The sequence below is a fragment of the Chiloscyllium plagiosum genome, chromosome 12, assembly GCF_004010195.1.
Source record: "Chiloscyllium plagiosum isolate BGI_BamShark_2017 chromosome 12, ASM401019v2, whole genome shotgun sequence".
Classification (NCBI taxonomy): Eukaryota; Metazoa; Chordata; class Chondrichthyes; order Orectolobiformes; family Hemiscylliidae; genus Chiloscyllium; species Chiloscyllium plagiosum.
Genome location: NC_057721.1, coordinates 15,467,826 through 15,484,319, shown reverse-complemented (window position 1 = coordinate 15,484,319; position 16,494 = coordinate 15,467,826). Strand labels below are relative to the sequence as shown.

The 16,494-nt window shown below is 37.6% G+C and overlaps 1 protein-coding gene across 5 annotated transcripts in view; it reads left to right on the top strand.

Annotated features, from left to right (window-relative positions):
* glra2 (glycine receptor, alpha 2) overlaps window positions 1–16,494 on the top strand; it is a 189,584-nt gene that overhangs the window by 79,750 nt on the left and 93,340 nt on the right. For all 5 annotated transcript variants that reach the window (XM_043700569.1, XM_043700568.1, XM_043700572.1 and 2 more), the window contains one exon: window positions 8,663–8,886. In XM_043700569.1, coding sequence (XP_043556504.1) covers window positions 8,663–8,886 — 224 coding nt within the window. The remainder of the gene's footprint in view (window positions 1–8,662; window positions 8,887–16,494) is intronic.

The window sequence follows — 16,494 nt, the reverse complement described above, 5'->3', positions numbered from 1 at the left end:
GGTCATTATGAGGCCAATTGAGTAGTTAATCAGGAGTTAGGTTAACTGTTTAATACATTAATGTTTATGTATGACAGGCTTTCTTCATTTTGTCAGAGCCCTCTGAATTCTCGGATTTAAATGGAGGCATATAGAGGGTTCCCGGCACAGTGGAATTGCCTGGTGGAAAACTCAGTTCCCTGGATCATTCTTTCAGGATATGCCACAGGATGGCCATGCACAATTCTCATCTACACTGAAATAATGGCTGCTTGGCTTGGGGAAAGTCCAGGCCAATGTTCTGGGAAAAATATTCACTTTTCAGCAATTAATATCCCCAAGAGGCAATAGAAAATGCTGTAGTCAAGTCCAACTGGCAGTTCTCTTGGCATTATTAAACGATCAAGTTGATTTCTGGGTAGATCGGCCCAAATGTTGGATCTGGCATGTAACTCCAATTTCAAAAGGATGCTCTCAAAAAGATCCAAGATCTAATTTTAACACTGTAAATAGATGAATTTTGAATCTATTAAAATTAGACCCTTAACGATCTCTGCTGAAGATTTCCACTTCTCCCGAATTTAATTTAAATCTGGCAGTGCGTCTAAAAGATATCCAGGCATTTAGCTACCATGATGTTACTAAGTAATGTCAGCAACCAATTACATTCATTCTCAGTGTAAACTAGAAAGCAAGTTTCGCTGATTAACTATGCTTTTTTAAAAGTTAAATGTTGCAGCGAGTAGAATAAATAGGGAACACACAAATGCCTAGAAGCTGAAATAGCAGAAATAAACTTATTAAAAGGATGTTATTATTTCAGCCAAACACTTTGGAATTTTTCTTGAAATGGAAAACTTTAAATTTACACAAATTTTCAGCAATAGAGAGATCATTTTGGAGTAATCAGGAAATAGCATGGCATTACAACACAACAGTATCTCATTAAAAAGGCGCAAACTTTTCAGAACTTTTTAACAGCAATATTACAGCTTAAAAGGCAAAGTTCTTGTCAGTTCAGTATTTTCGAAAGATAACTGGCTGTCAGCAATTTCAAGATTTCTGCATATATTTGCAAATAGACACTAGAAGTTGCTGTTAGCTTCACAGGGTAATGATGTCGAACACTAATTGCTTCACTGTCATTTCAATGAGAAAGTGCAGGCCAGTAATCATTGACAACTCACTCGCTGTGCAAGGAATAATCTAAATCGGTAATGCTGCACTTCATCACAACAGGCACAGGAAAGAAAGGCAACTCTTACCAGAGCTGTTTTGGCCATCCAGTCTAGGAGGAATATATTGGTTTTGTAGAAAATCTGCTGACACTTACTAGACTAAAAGGATTTACCTGTGTAAACATGAATTATATTCCTTGGAAATGAGGAGATTAGGGGGAACCTGATTAAATGGTTTGTAGATAATTGAAAGTAAGACAAAGAACACTCTACATTCTGACAGTGGGACCCTGGGGAAACCAGAGAAAGGGGACATAATTTTAGCATTTGAACTTGGCTAGTTTTGCATAAATTAGACAATGGCTTATGTGAATGTAAGATCTGGAGAACTATCAATGCAGAATTAATTCAGTTGATGAAATCAGCAGGAAAGGATGAAAGGACAATGAACCAGAAATTTAAGACTTAGTGGTCTTAAATGCTCCACCATTCAATATGATCACATCCAACTCAGTTCCCTGTTCCTACCTTCTCCCATACCCTTTGATCCTTTCAATCATTAGAACTATATCTAACTCCTTGAAAATGTTTTGTGTGGCAGGGAGTTCCATGGGTTCACCATTCTCTGGGAAAAGAAATTTCTCCTTATTTCAGTTCCAATTGCCTACCCTGTATCTTTAGACTGTTATCTCTGGTCCTGGACTCCCCAGTCATTGGAAACATCTCTTCTAAATTTACCCGATCTAGTTCTCAAATCTCAAACACCATTAAAGTATCAAGGGCCAGTAATTCAAGGATGTACATTTTTGGATCCTGTGTCAAGCTACAGGTAAACCTAGTGCCAACTGTCTCGGGCAGTATTGCAGGAGAGAACCCAAGAATTGTACTGGACTCCTTATTCCCATACCAAGGTGTGTAAATCTCTGACACGATGAATTTGTGTTACTCCGAGGATTAGGACAGCATTTTTTTGACCTCAAATAGGGTCATGGGCCAAAATATTGGGGTCATCAGGTCGGGAACATTATCTTACAGGCCTCACTGAATGGTCACAAGAATTTTCCAGCCTTGAAACTGGGTCCCAATGTGAAAAGAATATTGGGAATCCCTGGCTTAGGATATCAGTTAACACTAAAAGTTCAAATCTCATACTGCTAAGACACTGACTTCAAACTTTTCACTCATTGACAGTTAAATGGCATATTATCATTAAGTCAATTAAAGGTCACAGTACACTTCATTAACAGTCAAAAACAGTCATGAGCTAACACAAAAATCACAAAGTCATTAATAACTATAACTTCAAATCAGCTCTCTAATCAATTATCAAATGTTACTAACAGACATTAAAAATCTCAGTTACCACTAATTGCATGATGGGCAATTGCCTCTACTTGACATTTAATGCTTACTATTTTACTTCAAAAGTCAATAGCAAAGGTGCCGCTGCTTTAGGTATGCTGGCTATTTAAGGTAGATTTCACAAATCAAGAAGCAGTCTGTTAAGATGTGATTTTCTTTATTGCTCAACCCCTTGTACATACCAATTTAAGAACTTCACTGATTTCAGGCAATCTCAGGTCTCCCAGCATACGGTCAATAAACTCTTTGTCTTTATTTAAGGTGTGATTACTCACATTTAAGTCGACAAATCAGTTCCCAGTAGGAATCTATAAACTCCTGTATTGGATAAATTAATAGACCTCTATAGGAGGTGTGGATATATTCCCAATAATTAACAGCTCAGCTCTCAAAATGAAATAAAACAGTCAAATCACACACTGTTCTTATCCAGCATCAGATTTCACACTGCCAATAATTGACAATCAAATGTCACTACTGCTACTAACTACCAGCCAAATCCTGGATAACCATTAACTGCTAGGTCTCAAATTGCTGACAATGCACCATCAAATCTCATGATGTAATTAACTATTAGGTCTTTCAGAATACTGGTCTATTATCATTATGTCATTAATAGACAGTTAAATTTATATGGCTAATAATCGCAAGTTATATCTGATACTGCCACATAATCAAAAGTCACATTGTGAGATTAGTATGATGAAGAAAGTTATATGAAACATTGATCCCAGATGAATTTAATTAGATATTTTTCATTTTACCATTTACCTTTTGTCATTTTCCATACTTTGCAAACTAAGCCAGGAATACAATGACAATCATGATTGAGGTATGCAAGAATAAAATAATTAGTATTTCATTCTTTTCCTGCTAATTAGTTTTGCAACTACAATTTATAACTGATAACTTCCACTTTATAAAACTATTTACTTTAAGTTCACATTTTAGAGAATCTGGAACATATGCCTGTAAAAGATTTATGAATTAATAGTTGAAGGTTTTTATTTCACTGTCATCTTTCCTATTGGTTTCATGCTCTGTGTAGTGCACTTGCTGGATTTACTCCATGTGTTTGAACACTGAAGAAGGAAATATTTCCCTTGTTCCGCACAAGTGTTAGCATCAAGCAGTTCCAGATCAGATATAGCATTAGCAGATGCAGAATTAATCCGACTGCGCTCTGTCGCATTAGTAAACGTAATCCCAGCCTCAGAAGTTTACTGCTGTAAATATATTTTTCACCTCATACATTGGTTTTCTTCATTGCTTATCTGAGAGAGCTTGTCAGTTCATCCAATTAATGCTGAAGTGTGAGGATTTAACACTGCAGTCTAATACCCTCTGGGCATTAAGATGAGACTGTCTAAATGTAGCTTAAGTAGACTCCTCTAGTTAGTTGAGAGATGATACTGTTGTTACATCAGTCAGGGCTTGATTCAAAACCTAGGTCCCAGAAGTAAAGAGAGATTCCTGCAGTACTCAGACTACTAATTTTACACATCAAATAAAGGATTAAATTAATTTCTTTATCCAACAAGTCACAAAGAACTATACATAACAATATAATATATTAAAGACATGAAGGAATGAAGGACTGTACATCCAGTTGTCCCATTCTGCACATCACATTTTGACGTGGAAATCAATTATCAAGAACTCTTCTCAGCTTCTATCTGCAACAGCCAAGCACATTTCAACATTCCAAGTTTCCTCATCACCACAATGGCAACACACTTGAGAGATTTTGGTTTCTGTTTCTTGAACTTCATTCATGTCTCAGAAGGGACATAGCTCCATTTTTGCAGAATGAGTATAGCCAGCGAGAACAAATTAAAAGAAAGATCTGAGTTACTGAGATTATTGTATTGGAGTTGAATAATTCAGTTCAAATTATAAAGGACATTGAATTCAAAATTGGCATAATACTCAAACTCAAAATTCAATAATTTATTCGCTTATACATGAGAGCTGCTAATCTTTTGAGTGATAGCCTTGTTTTTGTTTGTTCTTACTTGAAGTTGGACCGCTTTTTAAAATATATTCATGCCACATATGTGCCTGTAAAACAGTCCATTAGCAGCCGGCATGAAGCAGATGGGACATGCAGTATTAAACACATCTAATCCCGAATTAGACTGTCACCACTGTGTAATACCTTGAATGAACACCTGGTAAGACAGATCAGGCAGCTTTGATTGTCAGTTAAGGGATCAATTCTGACTCTGAGCAGTTTAGTGAAACATAAACAGGGATTGTTACTACCTTAGAATTTGAACTTAGTTGGAGGAGATGGAGGTGGATGTTGCTGCGTGGAATAATCCAGAGACATAACATATGTTAAGTGAGAGCAACCTAAAATTCAAGAAAAATCTCAGTGTACAGAAATATGCTCAAATGTAAGAGCTGAGAATAAACTATGCACAGTGCATATGCAAATCCAGCATGCTGATTTGATTACAATTACACTTGTTTTACACACATGAAATATGTACACACATACTTCAATGGACCACTGTATTCTTGAAAAATCTCTAAGTGTAACATTGCCATTTTCAGCCCTAGCAATATTGTTCTACTCATTCAAAAGTTTTCATTTGTTTCAGTGTGATTATTTAACCTAAATTTCTGGAAAATTCTAGATTAGGAGGTGAGGGGAGGGATGTTACAGTTCTACTTAAATGGCATTCAAAGAATTGATTATAAAAACATACAAAACAATTCAAGCAAAATCACTTTTTTTTCTCAACTGTCTTCTAATCAGTTATTTATCCACTCTCATCTACATTTTTGAACATGCATTTTACTCACTTTAACTTTACTGCTCTCTATCTAATTTAACTTACCTTTTAAGTTCATACTTTTTCTTTCAATTTAGGAAATTTTATCACTTTCTGTTGGAAAGCCACTTAAAGCACTATTGACTCTCAAGTCATGTATGTAACCCAGTGTTTAGACTTGTGCCTCAGTCTCCTAGTTGTGCCTCTGATAGTTAATAGTTTCCATAAGCCAGATATAAATATTTTCTAATTTGAGATATCATTACACAGCTCTGGAGCAGTTGGGATTTGAACTCAGGCCTCCAAGTCCAGAGGTAGTGAACTACCACTGAACCACAAAGAGCACCAGACTTTCCATGAAGCCAGTTATATTGTCCCAATTTAGATCTGAAAAAGTTAAAGCTTAAGCTGCTGACCCATGTGTTGAGAGGAAATAAATGCATTGGACTCAGCAATTTTATAACCTGTGCAAGCTATTAAAATGAGCTGGGCTAAATGTAGGGGATTTCAAATCTACACTTGCCTCTTTTTTTCAAAAAAAAGAAAAGTAACAATCTTTATTCTAGGTTTGTTAGAGTGGTTTGGTGGTATGAAGATGGAAGTCCAGAGTCCGACCCACTGCAACGCCCGCTTTTTAATAAATTAAGAAGAAAGTTTCAAATAGCTGGCTTGCTTAATTTCTGCACTGTGGTGTGATAAATGGCACCAGATTGCTGAACATTGCCTGTGGATTGATATTTCTTTGGAAGTGGTCTACTTTGAGCAAAGAGGTGTAAGGAGATAAAATGGAAGGGAAAACAAATTATAAAAGATATTGTTTAATGTAAATCGAGTATCTTAGTCAAACCTATATACTGTAACTAGTCGGCTATTTCTGCATTAATCATAGTTTTATTAGCATGGTATTATGCAGTAAATGTGTGTGCTATGGTGGTGTAGATGGAATTATACAATAAGACTGCAAATTTGACTAAAACCAAGTATTTAATTAACTTTAAAATTATCATGTCTTGAATAATCCAACCTAATCAAATCTAATTAAAATACAAAAAACAGTAGAACATCTCTAAATTTGCATGATATTATCATTTCAGTAAAGTAGTTTGGGTTTTATTGGGATTTAAGCTATGTTGAACATAATAGGGAGTACAATTTGCATTTAATATACATGAGCACTAGAATGATGGATCGAAAATTACAAGTTGTCCAATAAAGATGATTATATGTCAGGGAATGTATTTAAACTCATTGTTTACATAAAATTATTTAAATGGGTCATGGCATCCTCAGACCGAAAAACAAAAAGAATTAAAAACAGTTCTAATCATTTAACTTGAATCAACATAATATAAATGAATTAACAAAAACATAAGTGCCATCAATATTCTCCTCCCTTAAGCACTGTACAATCAAATGTACAATGACTTTATAATATTTATAGCTTAAATGAATGCTTGAAAATGCAACAGAGTTTTAAAAAAGCCGATATTGATAGTTTTGTTAAGCATGAGGGCTCAATAGTTTAACCTATTTGTAATTATTACATCCTAAGGGTTCTGTGCAGGGACCAGAGCAAAAATAATCTCTTTATTAACAATGTTGAGCAGAACTCCTGAAATGAAGGCAAGCAAGTCATGATGTCTTTAATCAAAAGATAGCATTTCGTCTGTAAGGACTTTACATGAGATGTTTACTTGAGTCATGCGATCCATTTACCTGAACTCTGAACAAAAGTCATGGTCTAATATTGTTCACTCAAAGACTGGTTAACACAGTAGTCTCAAAGTAGAGCCAATTCCATTGAGACTGTGCTATCAAATAGAAGTGAAATCACAACAAATGAATTATCATCGAGTTCATAGAACTGGCGCAAAGCCACAAATGTGTTTTGTTTTACAATTATAGTTTAATCAATTTCCATACATTAACAACTATATTTAAGAGTAATTTAATTCCTATAGTATATTAACAACAAAATACCACAAAATGTCTATGCAATTCAAATAATTTTTGAACTACACTCATTATTATTCTGAGCAAATCTTATGAACCACCTTATTGGCATCATTATTTTATGAATCACTCTCACATTAGAAATTGATCAACATTTGTAAAAAGTTTTATATAATCTATTTGGAACCAAAACTGTACAGTCCTGCATGGTATTAATGTGAATCTAAATTTCGTTCATGTTACACATGGAAATTCAATGCTAAGACACCAAGTGTTAGGAAAAAGAATGGCTGTAAATTGCACTGCATTACAACATTGAACTGCATGATTAGATTAGATTCCCTACAGTGCGAAAACAGGCCAATTGGCCCAACAAGTCCACACCGACCCTCTGAAGAGTAACCCACCCAGACCCATTCCCCTACTCATGCACCTATCACTATGGGCAGTTTAGCACAGGCAATTCACCTAACCTGCACATCTTTGGACTGTGGGAGGAAACCTGAGCACCCGAAGGAAACCCACGCAGACATGGGGAGAACATCGTCCAAGGCTGGAATTGAACCTGAGTCCTTGGTGCTGCGAGGCAACAGTGCTAACCACTGAGCCACTGTGCCACCCTATTTCTAATGATGGTGACACTATTTTCAAAGAGTACAGGTACATGATAAAGGAAAAATATTATTACACATTCAACATGGCTGCAGAAAACAGGGAGGGTCGATCTAAAAGAGAGTCAAATAAAACTAGCAAATGAAAGAGATCTGGTTCCCCTCCAATTAACAAAACTACTGTGCATTTGTAGAAATATATTACTTGACAGATCTCCACTCCCTCACTTGGCCTTCAGTCTAAGCTTGTAAGTTAGAGTGGGGTCTTTCCTTCTCAATTGGCAAACAATTCAAATACAAACATTTAGTAGATCAATAGTAACATTAGAAGCAAACACTGAGTGAACGGTCCATAAAAGTTGGTATAAAATCAGATTATTTTCTACATTGCATTTCAAGGCTGCACCTAATGCATTAAAGCATGAGTATTAAATTTTCACTATTCATGATGCTGTTGCTGTGAATTGGAGTGAAGTCACAAAATTATAAAATGAATCAATTTGAGTTTAGTGTTGCAAATAGTTCCTTCAATGCAGCAGTTGTCCTTTTTTTGAGTTAAGTTAAAATACTACACTTACTGAGCTTAAATTATTCAAAAATGTACTCAGAAGTTCAGTGTTGCAAAAAAATCAGAAAGAGGGTGTGTAAAATAAAGATAATTATTGCATTGTTGTGGAACCTAGATTGCACAGAGCTTTTGCATTCAATTAAATTTGAATTTCCATATATTTAATTTTTAAGTGGAAATGAAAATCCTAATGAATGAACACAATTTTAAATTAATTTCATATTTGTTTAGGACTACAGAGTGAATATTTTCCTGCGACAGACATGGAATGATCCACGATTAGCCTACAGTGAGTACCCAGATGATTCCTTAGACTTGGATCCTTCCATGCTGGATTCCATCTGGAAGCCTGATTTGTTCTTTGCAAATGAAAAGGGCGCCAACTTTCATGAAGTGACAACGGACAACAAACTGCTTCGCATTTTTAAAAATGGAACTGTTTTATACAGCATAAGGTAAGATTGTCTTACTCATATTATCTACATCATTTTTCTTAGATGGTTGCTGCTTGTGACGAAACCTTTTGACTGAGGCTGCCAACATTTTAAACAGTTCCAATGTTTTTAGCAATATGAAATAATTGGATGATGCTTGGTAATCATCAACTGGCCAAGATAACCAAATGGCTGGTAAAAGACTGGGGCATTTGCACTTATGTTCTAGCCTGATTTGACTTTAAATGGGTAAATGCTTTGCCTGAAAGAGGTGAGTAGTTGTTTATATATGAAAGTTGGTGGTTCTGTTGTAGGATACCAATGTCGATACCATTCGAGGAAGAATGGATGAAACATGCATGACAGGTGCCAGCTTATATTCTGCCGGAAGTGGCCTAATGGGGTCCACTAAAAACCAGGTGAATCAGGTGTGGCTCCTTCGATCCTCATATAAAAGCCCCTTGCTTGTGGCCAACCCATTCCGACTCATCTCCTGAAGATTATCTGCTCAGCCACAGTGGGTCTAACCTGTTGGCCGATTGTGTGAGTTAATCTGTCACAGGAAATCAGAGAGACTTTCTGAATGCCAAAGTGATATCTCTGTTGATTCAAGCCATCCAACTGCCCTGAACAATGGTCGATTGTGAACTTTATGATGATACTTGGAGTGGTATTCAAATATTCAAGTTGATAGGCCCAAGCTGGAGTTTTGCCTTTGTGTATTTATGGATTACTCTTGGTCTAAGTCTTTGTAGTGGTGTCACCACAACTAAATATTAAACCTATACGGCATTGTGCTTATGCTAAAAATAAAGTTTATTTATGATTGAAGATTTTAAAAAAATCATTCATAGGATGGGCATCGCAGGTTGTCCAGCACTTATTACTCATCCTTAATTGCCCTTCAGCAGGTGGTGGAGAGCAATTAGCTTGAATGGCAGCAGTCCATGTGGTGTAGGCACAACTCAATGTTGTTAGGGAGGAAGATTATTCAAGTTGTTTTACCATAATTTTGTAATAATCTTTAAAGAGTTTGTGTTTTTTTGTTTTGAATAGCTGTTTTTGTTTTGTTAATATTCTTGCCTAGTGAGTGTCATTAATAAAGTTACATTATTATAAAAGTGAAGTGGTTTAGAAATTATTTTCATGAGGTCATTATGAGAACAATCAAATAAATGCAAATTTACCACAGATGCTGGACATCTGAAACAAAAACATAAAGTGCTGACGAAACTCAGCAAGTTTGGCAGTATCTGTGGAAAGAGAAACAGAGTTAACATTTTGATTCTTATTCCAAAGAAGAGTCATACCAAACAAAAAATGTTAACTTTGTTTTTCCAGCACATTTTTTAAAAAAATCATGAGAGCAGTCTTGCTTTTACAAATATGGTTTGGTGCTTGGTATGGAACAATGTTGAGAGTGTGGTGCTGGAAAAGCACAGCAGGTCAGGCAGCATCTGAGGAGAATTTATCAAAGAGAATGACAGAGCTGATGAAGGCAATTGGGAGGTAAACATCAGGTTTAAATCAACTCGGACTTTCAGAGCTGAATACTAGAATATATCAATACTTCCTTCAGAAAATGCTCACAACACGGAAAGACTTGCAGGGTGCAAGAACTTGTCTCAGTTTACATGCACCCATGCAATGGAAGACATTGCTAGCAACATGGCAACCAGCGGAGGGCACTACTACAGTTTAGCTGCCAGAGATAGGATGCACAGCATTGGCATGATTAGGCTGGAAGCCAAGCACAACAAGATGTATGAGCGTCCTTCCTTGTTGTCTCTTGTTATTTAACTCAGTCACACATTCAACATGATAACCTGTGGCACATTTCTTTGCTGTTCCTGCTGCTATATGAGTGCCCTCATGCTTTACCCTGTTTCTAAGCCCAGTAGACATCTTGCATTTACTGCAGCATATAGGACTGCCTGCCCAACCTTAGTAGCCCTACCTGCTGTCGAATCTCCTCAGAGTTTTTTTTTAATCCTGAACACTACAGTTGTAACTTTGACAGATGTCTCCCAGACTTGCCCAATATTTATTTCGTGGAGTTTCCACACTACCTTGGCCGAATTTCATAACAAACAGGGCAGAGAGATTACTGAGGAAGATCATAGCAAGTGAGTTAGCCAATGCATTTTCACTGGATAAGGCACTGAACATAAGTGATCAAGGGAAAACATAGATGGAAAAATAATATATTCAGAAAGAAGGGGTACACAATGAACACAGTCCACCGATTTCTTGGCAACAAACCCAAACAAGCAGACAACACACGTTCCAGAAACCCTAGCCACTCTGCCCTACATCAAAAACATCTCAGATGTGACTGCCAGTCTACTCAGACCTCTTGGCATCATGGTAGCCACAAACCCACCAAAACACCAAAATAGCAGCTAATGAACTTGAAAGATCGTATACAAACAACAAGCAAAACTAATGTCATTTACAAAATAACATTGTAAGAACTGCAACAAACACTACATTGGACAAACAGGCAGAAAACTAGCCACAAGGATACATGAACATCAACTAGCCACAAAAACGACATGACCCACTCTCACTAGTATCTTTACATACAGATGAGGAAGGACACCACATCCATCCTAGGATAAGCCAAACAGAGTCATGCATGATAATTCCTAGAGGCATGGCATTCCAACTGGAACTCTATCAGCAAACACATTGACCTAGATCCCAATTACCACTCCTGAGAAAAAGAACAGGAAATGTCATCACTACGGGAAATGACGTCACCATAGGAATTGACATCACCATCCCAAGGAAACCTCAACAATAAATAGAAAGTGGGCTATACAACCAGTGCTTCATCTGGAGGCTGTATGATGATATTACCTAGTATGGTGACGAAACATCTGTCAACAAACATTCCAGCTCAGCAAGCAAACCTATTAGGTAATATCATGGAAATGACATCCCAGGAAAACAAACTCACTCAAGCCAATTCATATGTTCATTCTGTTGGCTGAGGTTGACTTCAGAATTTGAGCCTTTAAAAAATAATGATTTCTGTATATCAACCAGTTACTAAATATGTTAGATTGCCTAATGGGGATCCTGGTGTAGCATCTCAGCAAGTGTAAGGGAGCTCGCTATCAACTTATGTAGAGCCCTGTTGCAGGTTATTGATGCTCTGCAGTTATCCATGGAGGTTGTAGTTACCTCAACGAATAATGAAGCTACACCCGGCCTCTTCCAACAGGATTGTTCAAAGACATTCATACTGATGTCTAGCAGGCTTTGTCCTTGACTAATTCCTTCACCTTGAACAAGGTGCCAGACCTAGTGAATAGGAATTTCAACTAGCTTTCTGTCCTCCAGATCAGCCTAAAAGCCTAGGCAGACACAAATATTGGGCAGTATTATAATCAGAACATGTTATATAATACAAATAATATAGCTGACATCTGTTTGGATGCAAACCACTTGAGTATTGGTAGAAATGGTGGTCATAACTGTTAATGTAGAAAAATAGGATTTGTTCAACTGAAGCTGTCTTCAATGAGATGCTGTTGAAGAGTTCTGGCTGCAGGTAACTATCATCATCTATGCCATCACTGCACTGTTGGCCATCAAGCTAAAGGTGGCTTCCTGTGCTTCTCCCAATGCAGGGCAGAATTATGTAGCAAACTCTATTGTGAGCAGTATCGTAGGAAGATATTGATGCAACTGCAACTTTATTCAAACCAAGGATCAAATTGTAGAGCCATTGAACCTGTGTTCCTGCGAGAAATTATAAGCCAAGTGTCAGTGATTTCTAAATAGCCAATCTCTCACTAATTTTGCAAGGGCTAGGATTAGGCAGTGGAGACTGGCCAAGTCTGGGAAAAAGGACTGGCACAATATAATAGCATCTTAGCAGTCTCCAGGGAAGAAGGCATAGATCTGCATGAAGTGTTGCTGATGATCATGAACCAGATGTATTTTAATGCAGTAGAAGCTGTTGTTGTTCATGAGGGCAGTAGATTAATCTAATGTAGCCTGCCAAATGCATTGGGACATGAGGGAATGTGTGAAATCTGAAACGCAGGCTTGCTGTTTCCACATTTTGATCGAAAATTTGAAGAATTGTTTCCTTTAGCAAATCTGACATCAACAGACTGACTGATGTTGATTTTATCACTTGTAGCAGCTCGAATGATTAGATTAAATTCCCTACAGTATGGACATAGGCCCTTCAGCCCAACACACCGACTCTCCGGAGAGTAACCCACCCAGACCCATTTCCCTCTGACTAATGCACCTAACACTGTGGTCAACTTAGCATGCCCAATTCACCTGACTTGCACATCTTTGGACTGTGGGAGGAAACCAGAGCACCTCGAGGAAACTCACGCGGACACAGGGAGTTTGTGCAAACTCCACACAGACAGTCGCCCAAGGCTGGGATCAAACCTGGGAACCTGGTGCTGTGAGGCAGCAATGTTAACCACTGAGCCACCGTGCCGCCCTGAGAAGCAGGATAAAAGCAGATTTTCAGAAGTTGAAGAATACAGTGGCATTGACTGCAACAGACAATGCTTTGGGAGCAGTGTTAGTCATCCACATATCTGCTGCAGTTTCTTAAAAGTCCAGTATATTGTCCTAGCCTATAGAGTCTGTTGAGAGTTTTATATTTCAATAAGCATGCTCCTTTGTATTTGCTATCCTTTTCACTGCAGCCCTGAGTGTTTTCCCACCATGTCTTCAAACTCTTGTGGGAAAGGAGTTACTAGAAGGACCCTATTGATGCAAAGGTTATGTTGTCAGAAGCCTCTTAAGTGCTCAGGATTTTCTACAGACATTGCAAACAATTTAAAATTATACAAGCCACTATACTTACGGTATAAAGAAAGCAAAATTTCTCAAACCTTTCCATTTTTTTTATTGTGAAAGTACAAAAATAACCTGCACTTAAATGCTGCCTTAATAACACACCTCAAGATATGCCATGGTAATGTTGTAAAGAGTTTGGGTAAAAGAGTTTGCATGAAGCAATTTTGGGTAAATGGCCAAAATCTCGGTCAAAAGTTAGAAATAGAAGAAGTTCTTACAGGAGGCAAGAGAGGTCATGCAATGGAGGTGGGTGTGGTTAGGAAAGGAATCACAAAGTTTACAGCTCAAGCAGCTGAGGATATAGCTACAAGTAATTAAACTATTAAAATCAGAGATGCACTCAACCTCAGAATTACGTGAGCTTAGATATCTTGGAGGGTCTTGGATCTGGGGTGAGAGACAGGGTTCGAGACAAAAACAACTGTAGATGCTGGAATCTAAAGTAGACAGGCAGGAGCCTGGAAGGACACAGCAAGGCAGGCAGCATCAGGAGGTGTAGAAGTCGACATTTCAGGTAGGACCCTTCTTCAGGAATCAGGGATGAAGGACAGGGTAGGAGGAAAGACCATGGAAGAACCTGATATCAAGAAGAATGTAAAATCAAGGTAAATCAATCTAGAATGACTCACACCATCCTGTTATGCTCTGCTGTTTGAATGTTTGCTCAATAATTAGTAGGAGTAAGATCACAGAGCACAGGGGACAAAATCCTGCAGAAGATTGATTCAAAGGAGGTTTATTGATGGGTAATGCAATCTCACTTTAACCAACTGCAGAGGTCTTCACTGGAATAAACTGGTTGTTGTAGTCACAGGAAATGAAGAATTGGCTTCCCAAATACAGATATTTCTAATAGAACATGCTTACTTTGTTTCCATAGATTCGTTAATGAAATAATTATATTAATAGTCCACTAGTTTATTATTGTTCCTTTCAAAATCTGGAGAGCATCATTAAATTCTGTTAAACCTGTTCCTTTTGTTCCAAATAATCAAAAACGAAATGTTGAATGTCCTTGATATCTCCAGAGAATTGCTACGATGTCTTTGAAAGTTGCTTTTTTTGTGAGGCTCATGCCTCTGTCAGGTTGTTAAATGTCACTGTGGTAAATGATTTCCGAACATAGAAAGGTCATTATTTTCATAAAATTGTTTGGTCACCTCATTTTACCACCATTTACATTAAATTAATGATGGTGACATTAACAAATCTCTTAAAAGAATTTTACATAGTGACCATTTTCTACTTCGGTCATTAGATTCAAGTCTTTGAATGTCAAGAAATCTCTGAAATTGAAGCCTGAAATAACTTAGAATGACTTGAAATTGTAGCTGGTTGACATTAGCAATTTGCATTGCTGTTACTTGGTTAATATATAATGGAAGCATCTGCTTAGTAGTAAATATCTTGCAGGTAACAGACATTTCTACATTTTGGAGTATTGCCAGAATACACATCTGTTCATATTGGCTTCTTTATAGATATGCATTTTATTTCAAAGCTAGAGACCATAAAGTAAACTAAGCCTCAAATCCCAAGCATAACATTTCCAAGTGGTATACCTGTATTCGATCATAAAGCAGACTGACAGCGAGATTACTTGTATTTAACTACTAATCAGTGTTTGTCATTAGATGCTTTTCATTTTAAGAGATTATTTGAGCAGTGTTGGTGAGGAGATTATGTTGCATAACATGTAGCAGAGGCTTGAAGACATTCTGTGCTGCTTTTTGCATTCATTAGTATTCAGTCCAATGATACACTGAATGTACCACTAACGCAAAAGCAATACATCCATATGACATGTTTATGAAATATTGGACTACATTTGCAGGCCATCAGCAACAGCAGCATTGTATTCAACTACAATCTCCAACCTCAACCACAATCTCCAACATCATCCCTCACTCCAGCATTACCATCAACTCACAAAATCAACTCGGGTTCAAAAAAGAATGCAGGCAGACATGCTAGGAGCAGCATCAGGTGTACTTAAAAATGAGGTGTCAAACTATCATTCAAAGCTATAACATAAGACTACCCTGACAACATTCCCGCAATAACACTGTACTCCAAAAGTAGATGTGCTAAGTTGTTAAGTACAATAACAACATACAAATATATCCAGCAATGCAGAAAATTGCTCAGGTGTGGCCTATGTACAAAAAGCAGGACAAATCGACCCGGCCAATTACTGTCTCAACTGTCTATTGTCAATCACTAATAAAGTGGTGGAAAGGATCATCAACAGTGCTATCAAGCAGCACCAGCTCAGCAGTAACTATTCAGTGACGCCCAGTTTAAGTTCTGCCAGGGCCACTCAGCTCCTGATCTCATTACAGACTTGTTCCAAACACAGACAAAAGAACTGAGCATAGAGTGACAACACTTCACACTAAAGTGGCGTTTGACAAATTACAGAGGAACCTTAATTATTCGAATATTAATTATCCGAATTTCGGATTATCCGAAGGGGATCTCAAGGTCCCAATAGAAACATTACATCAAAGACCTGTTTCAACCCTGATCGCATCTTTTTGTTTGCGGGTACAATGATTAAAAATGAACTCGGCTCACTGACATGCTGCCGAGAACAGTCCTGGACAGTCCAGGCACCGTCTCTAAATGACTGACCTCCCGCCCTTTCTCTCTCTCCCCCCACCATGCTTTCCCTGAAGTTCTGCATACGGGTGAACACTAAACCACCCAGACAATGCCTCCAACACTGTATAGGGTGGAACCTGTCAAAAAGGTGTGTGTGTGTGTGTGTGTGTACATGCGCGATTT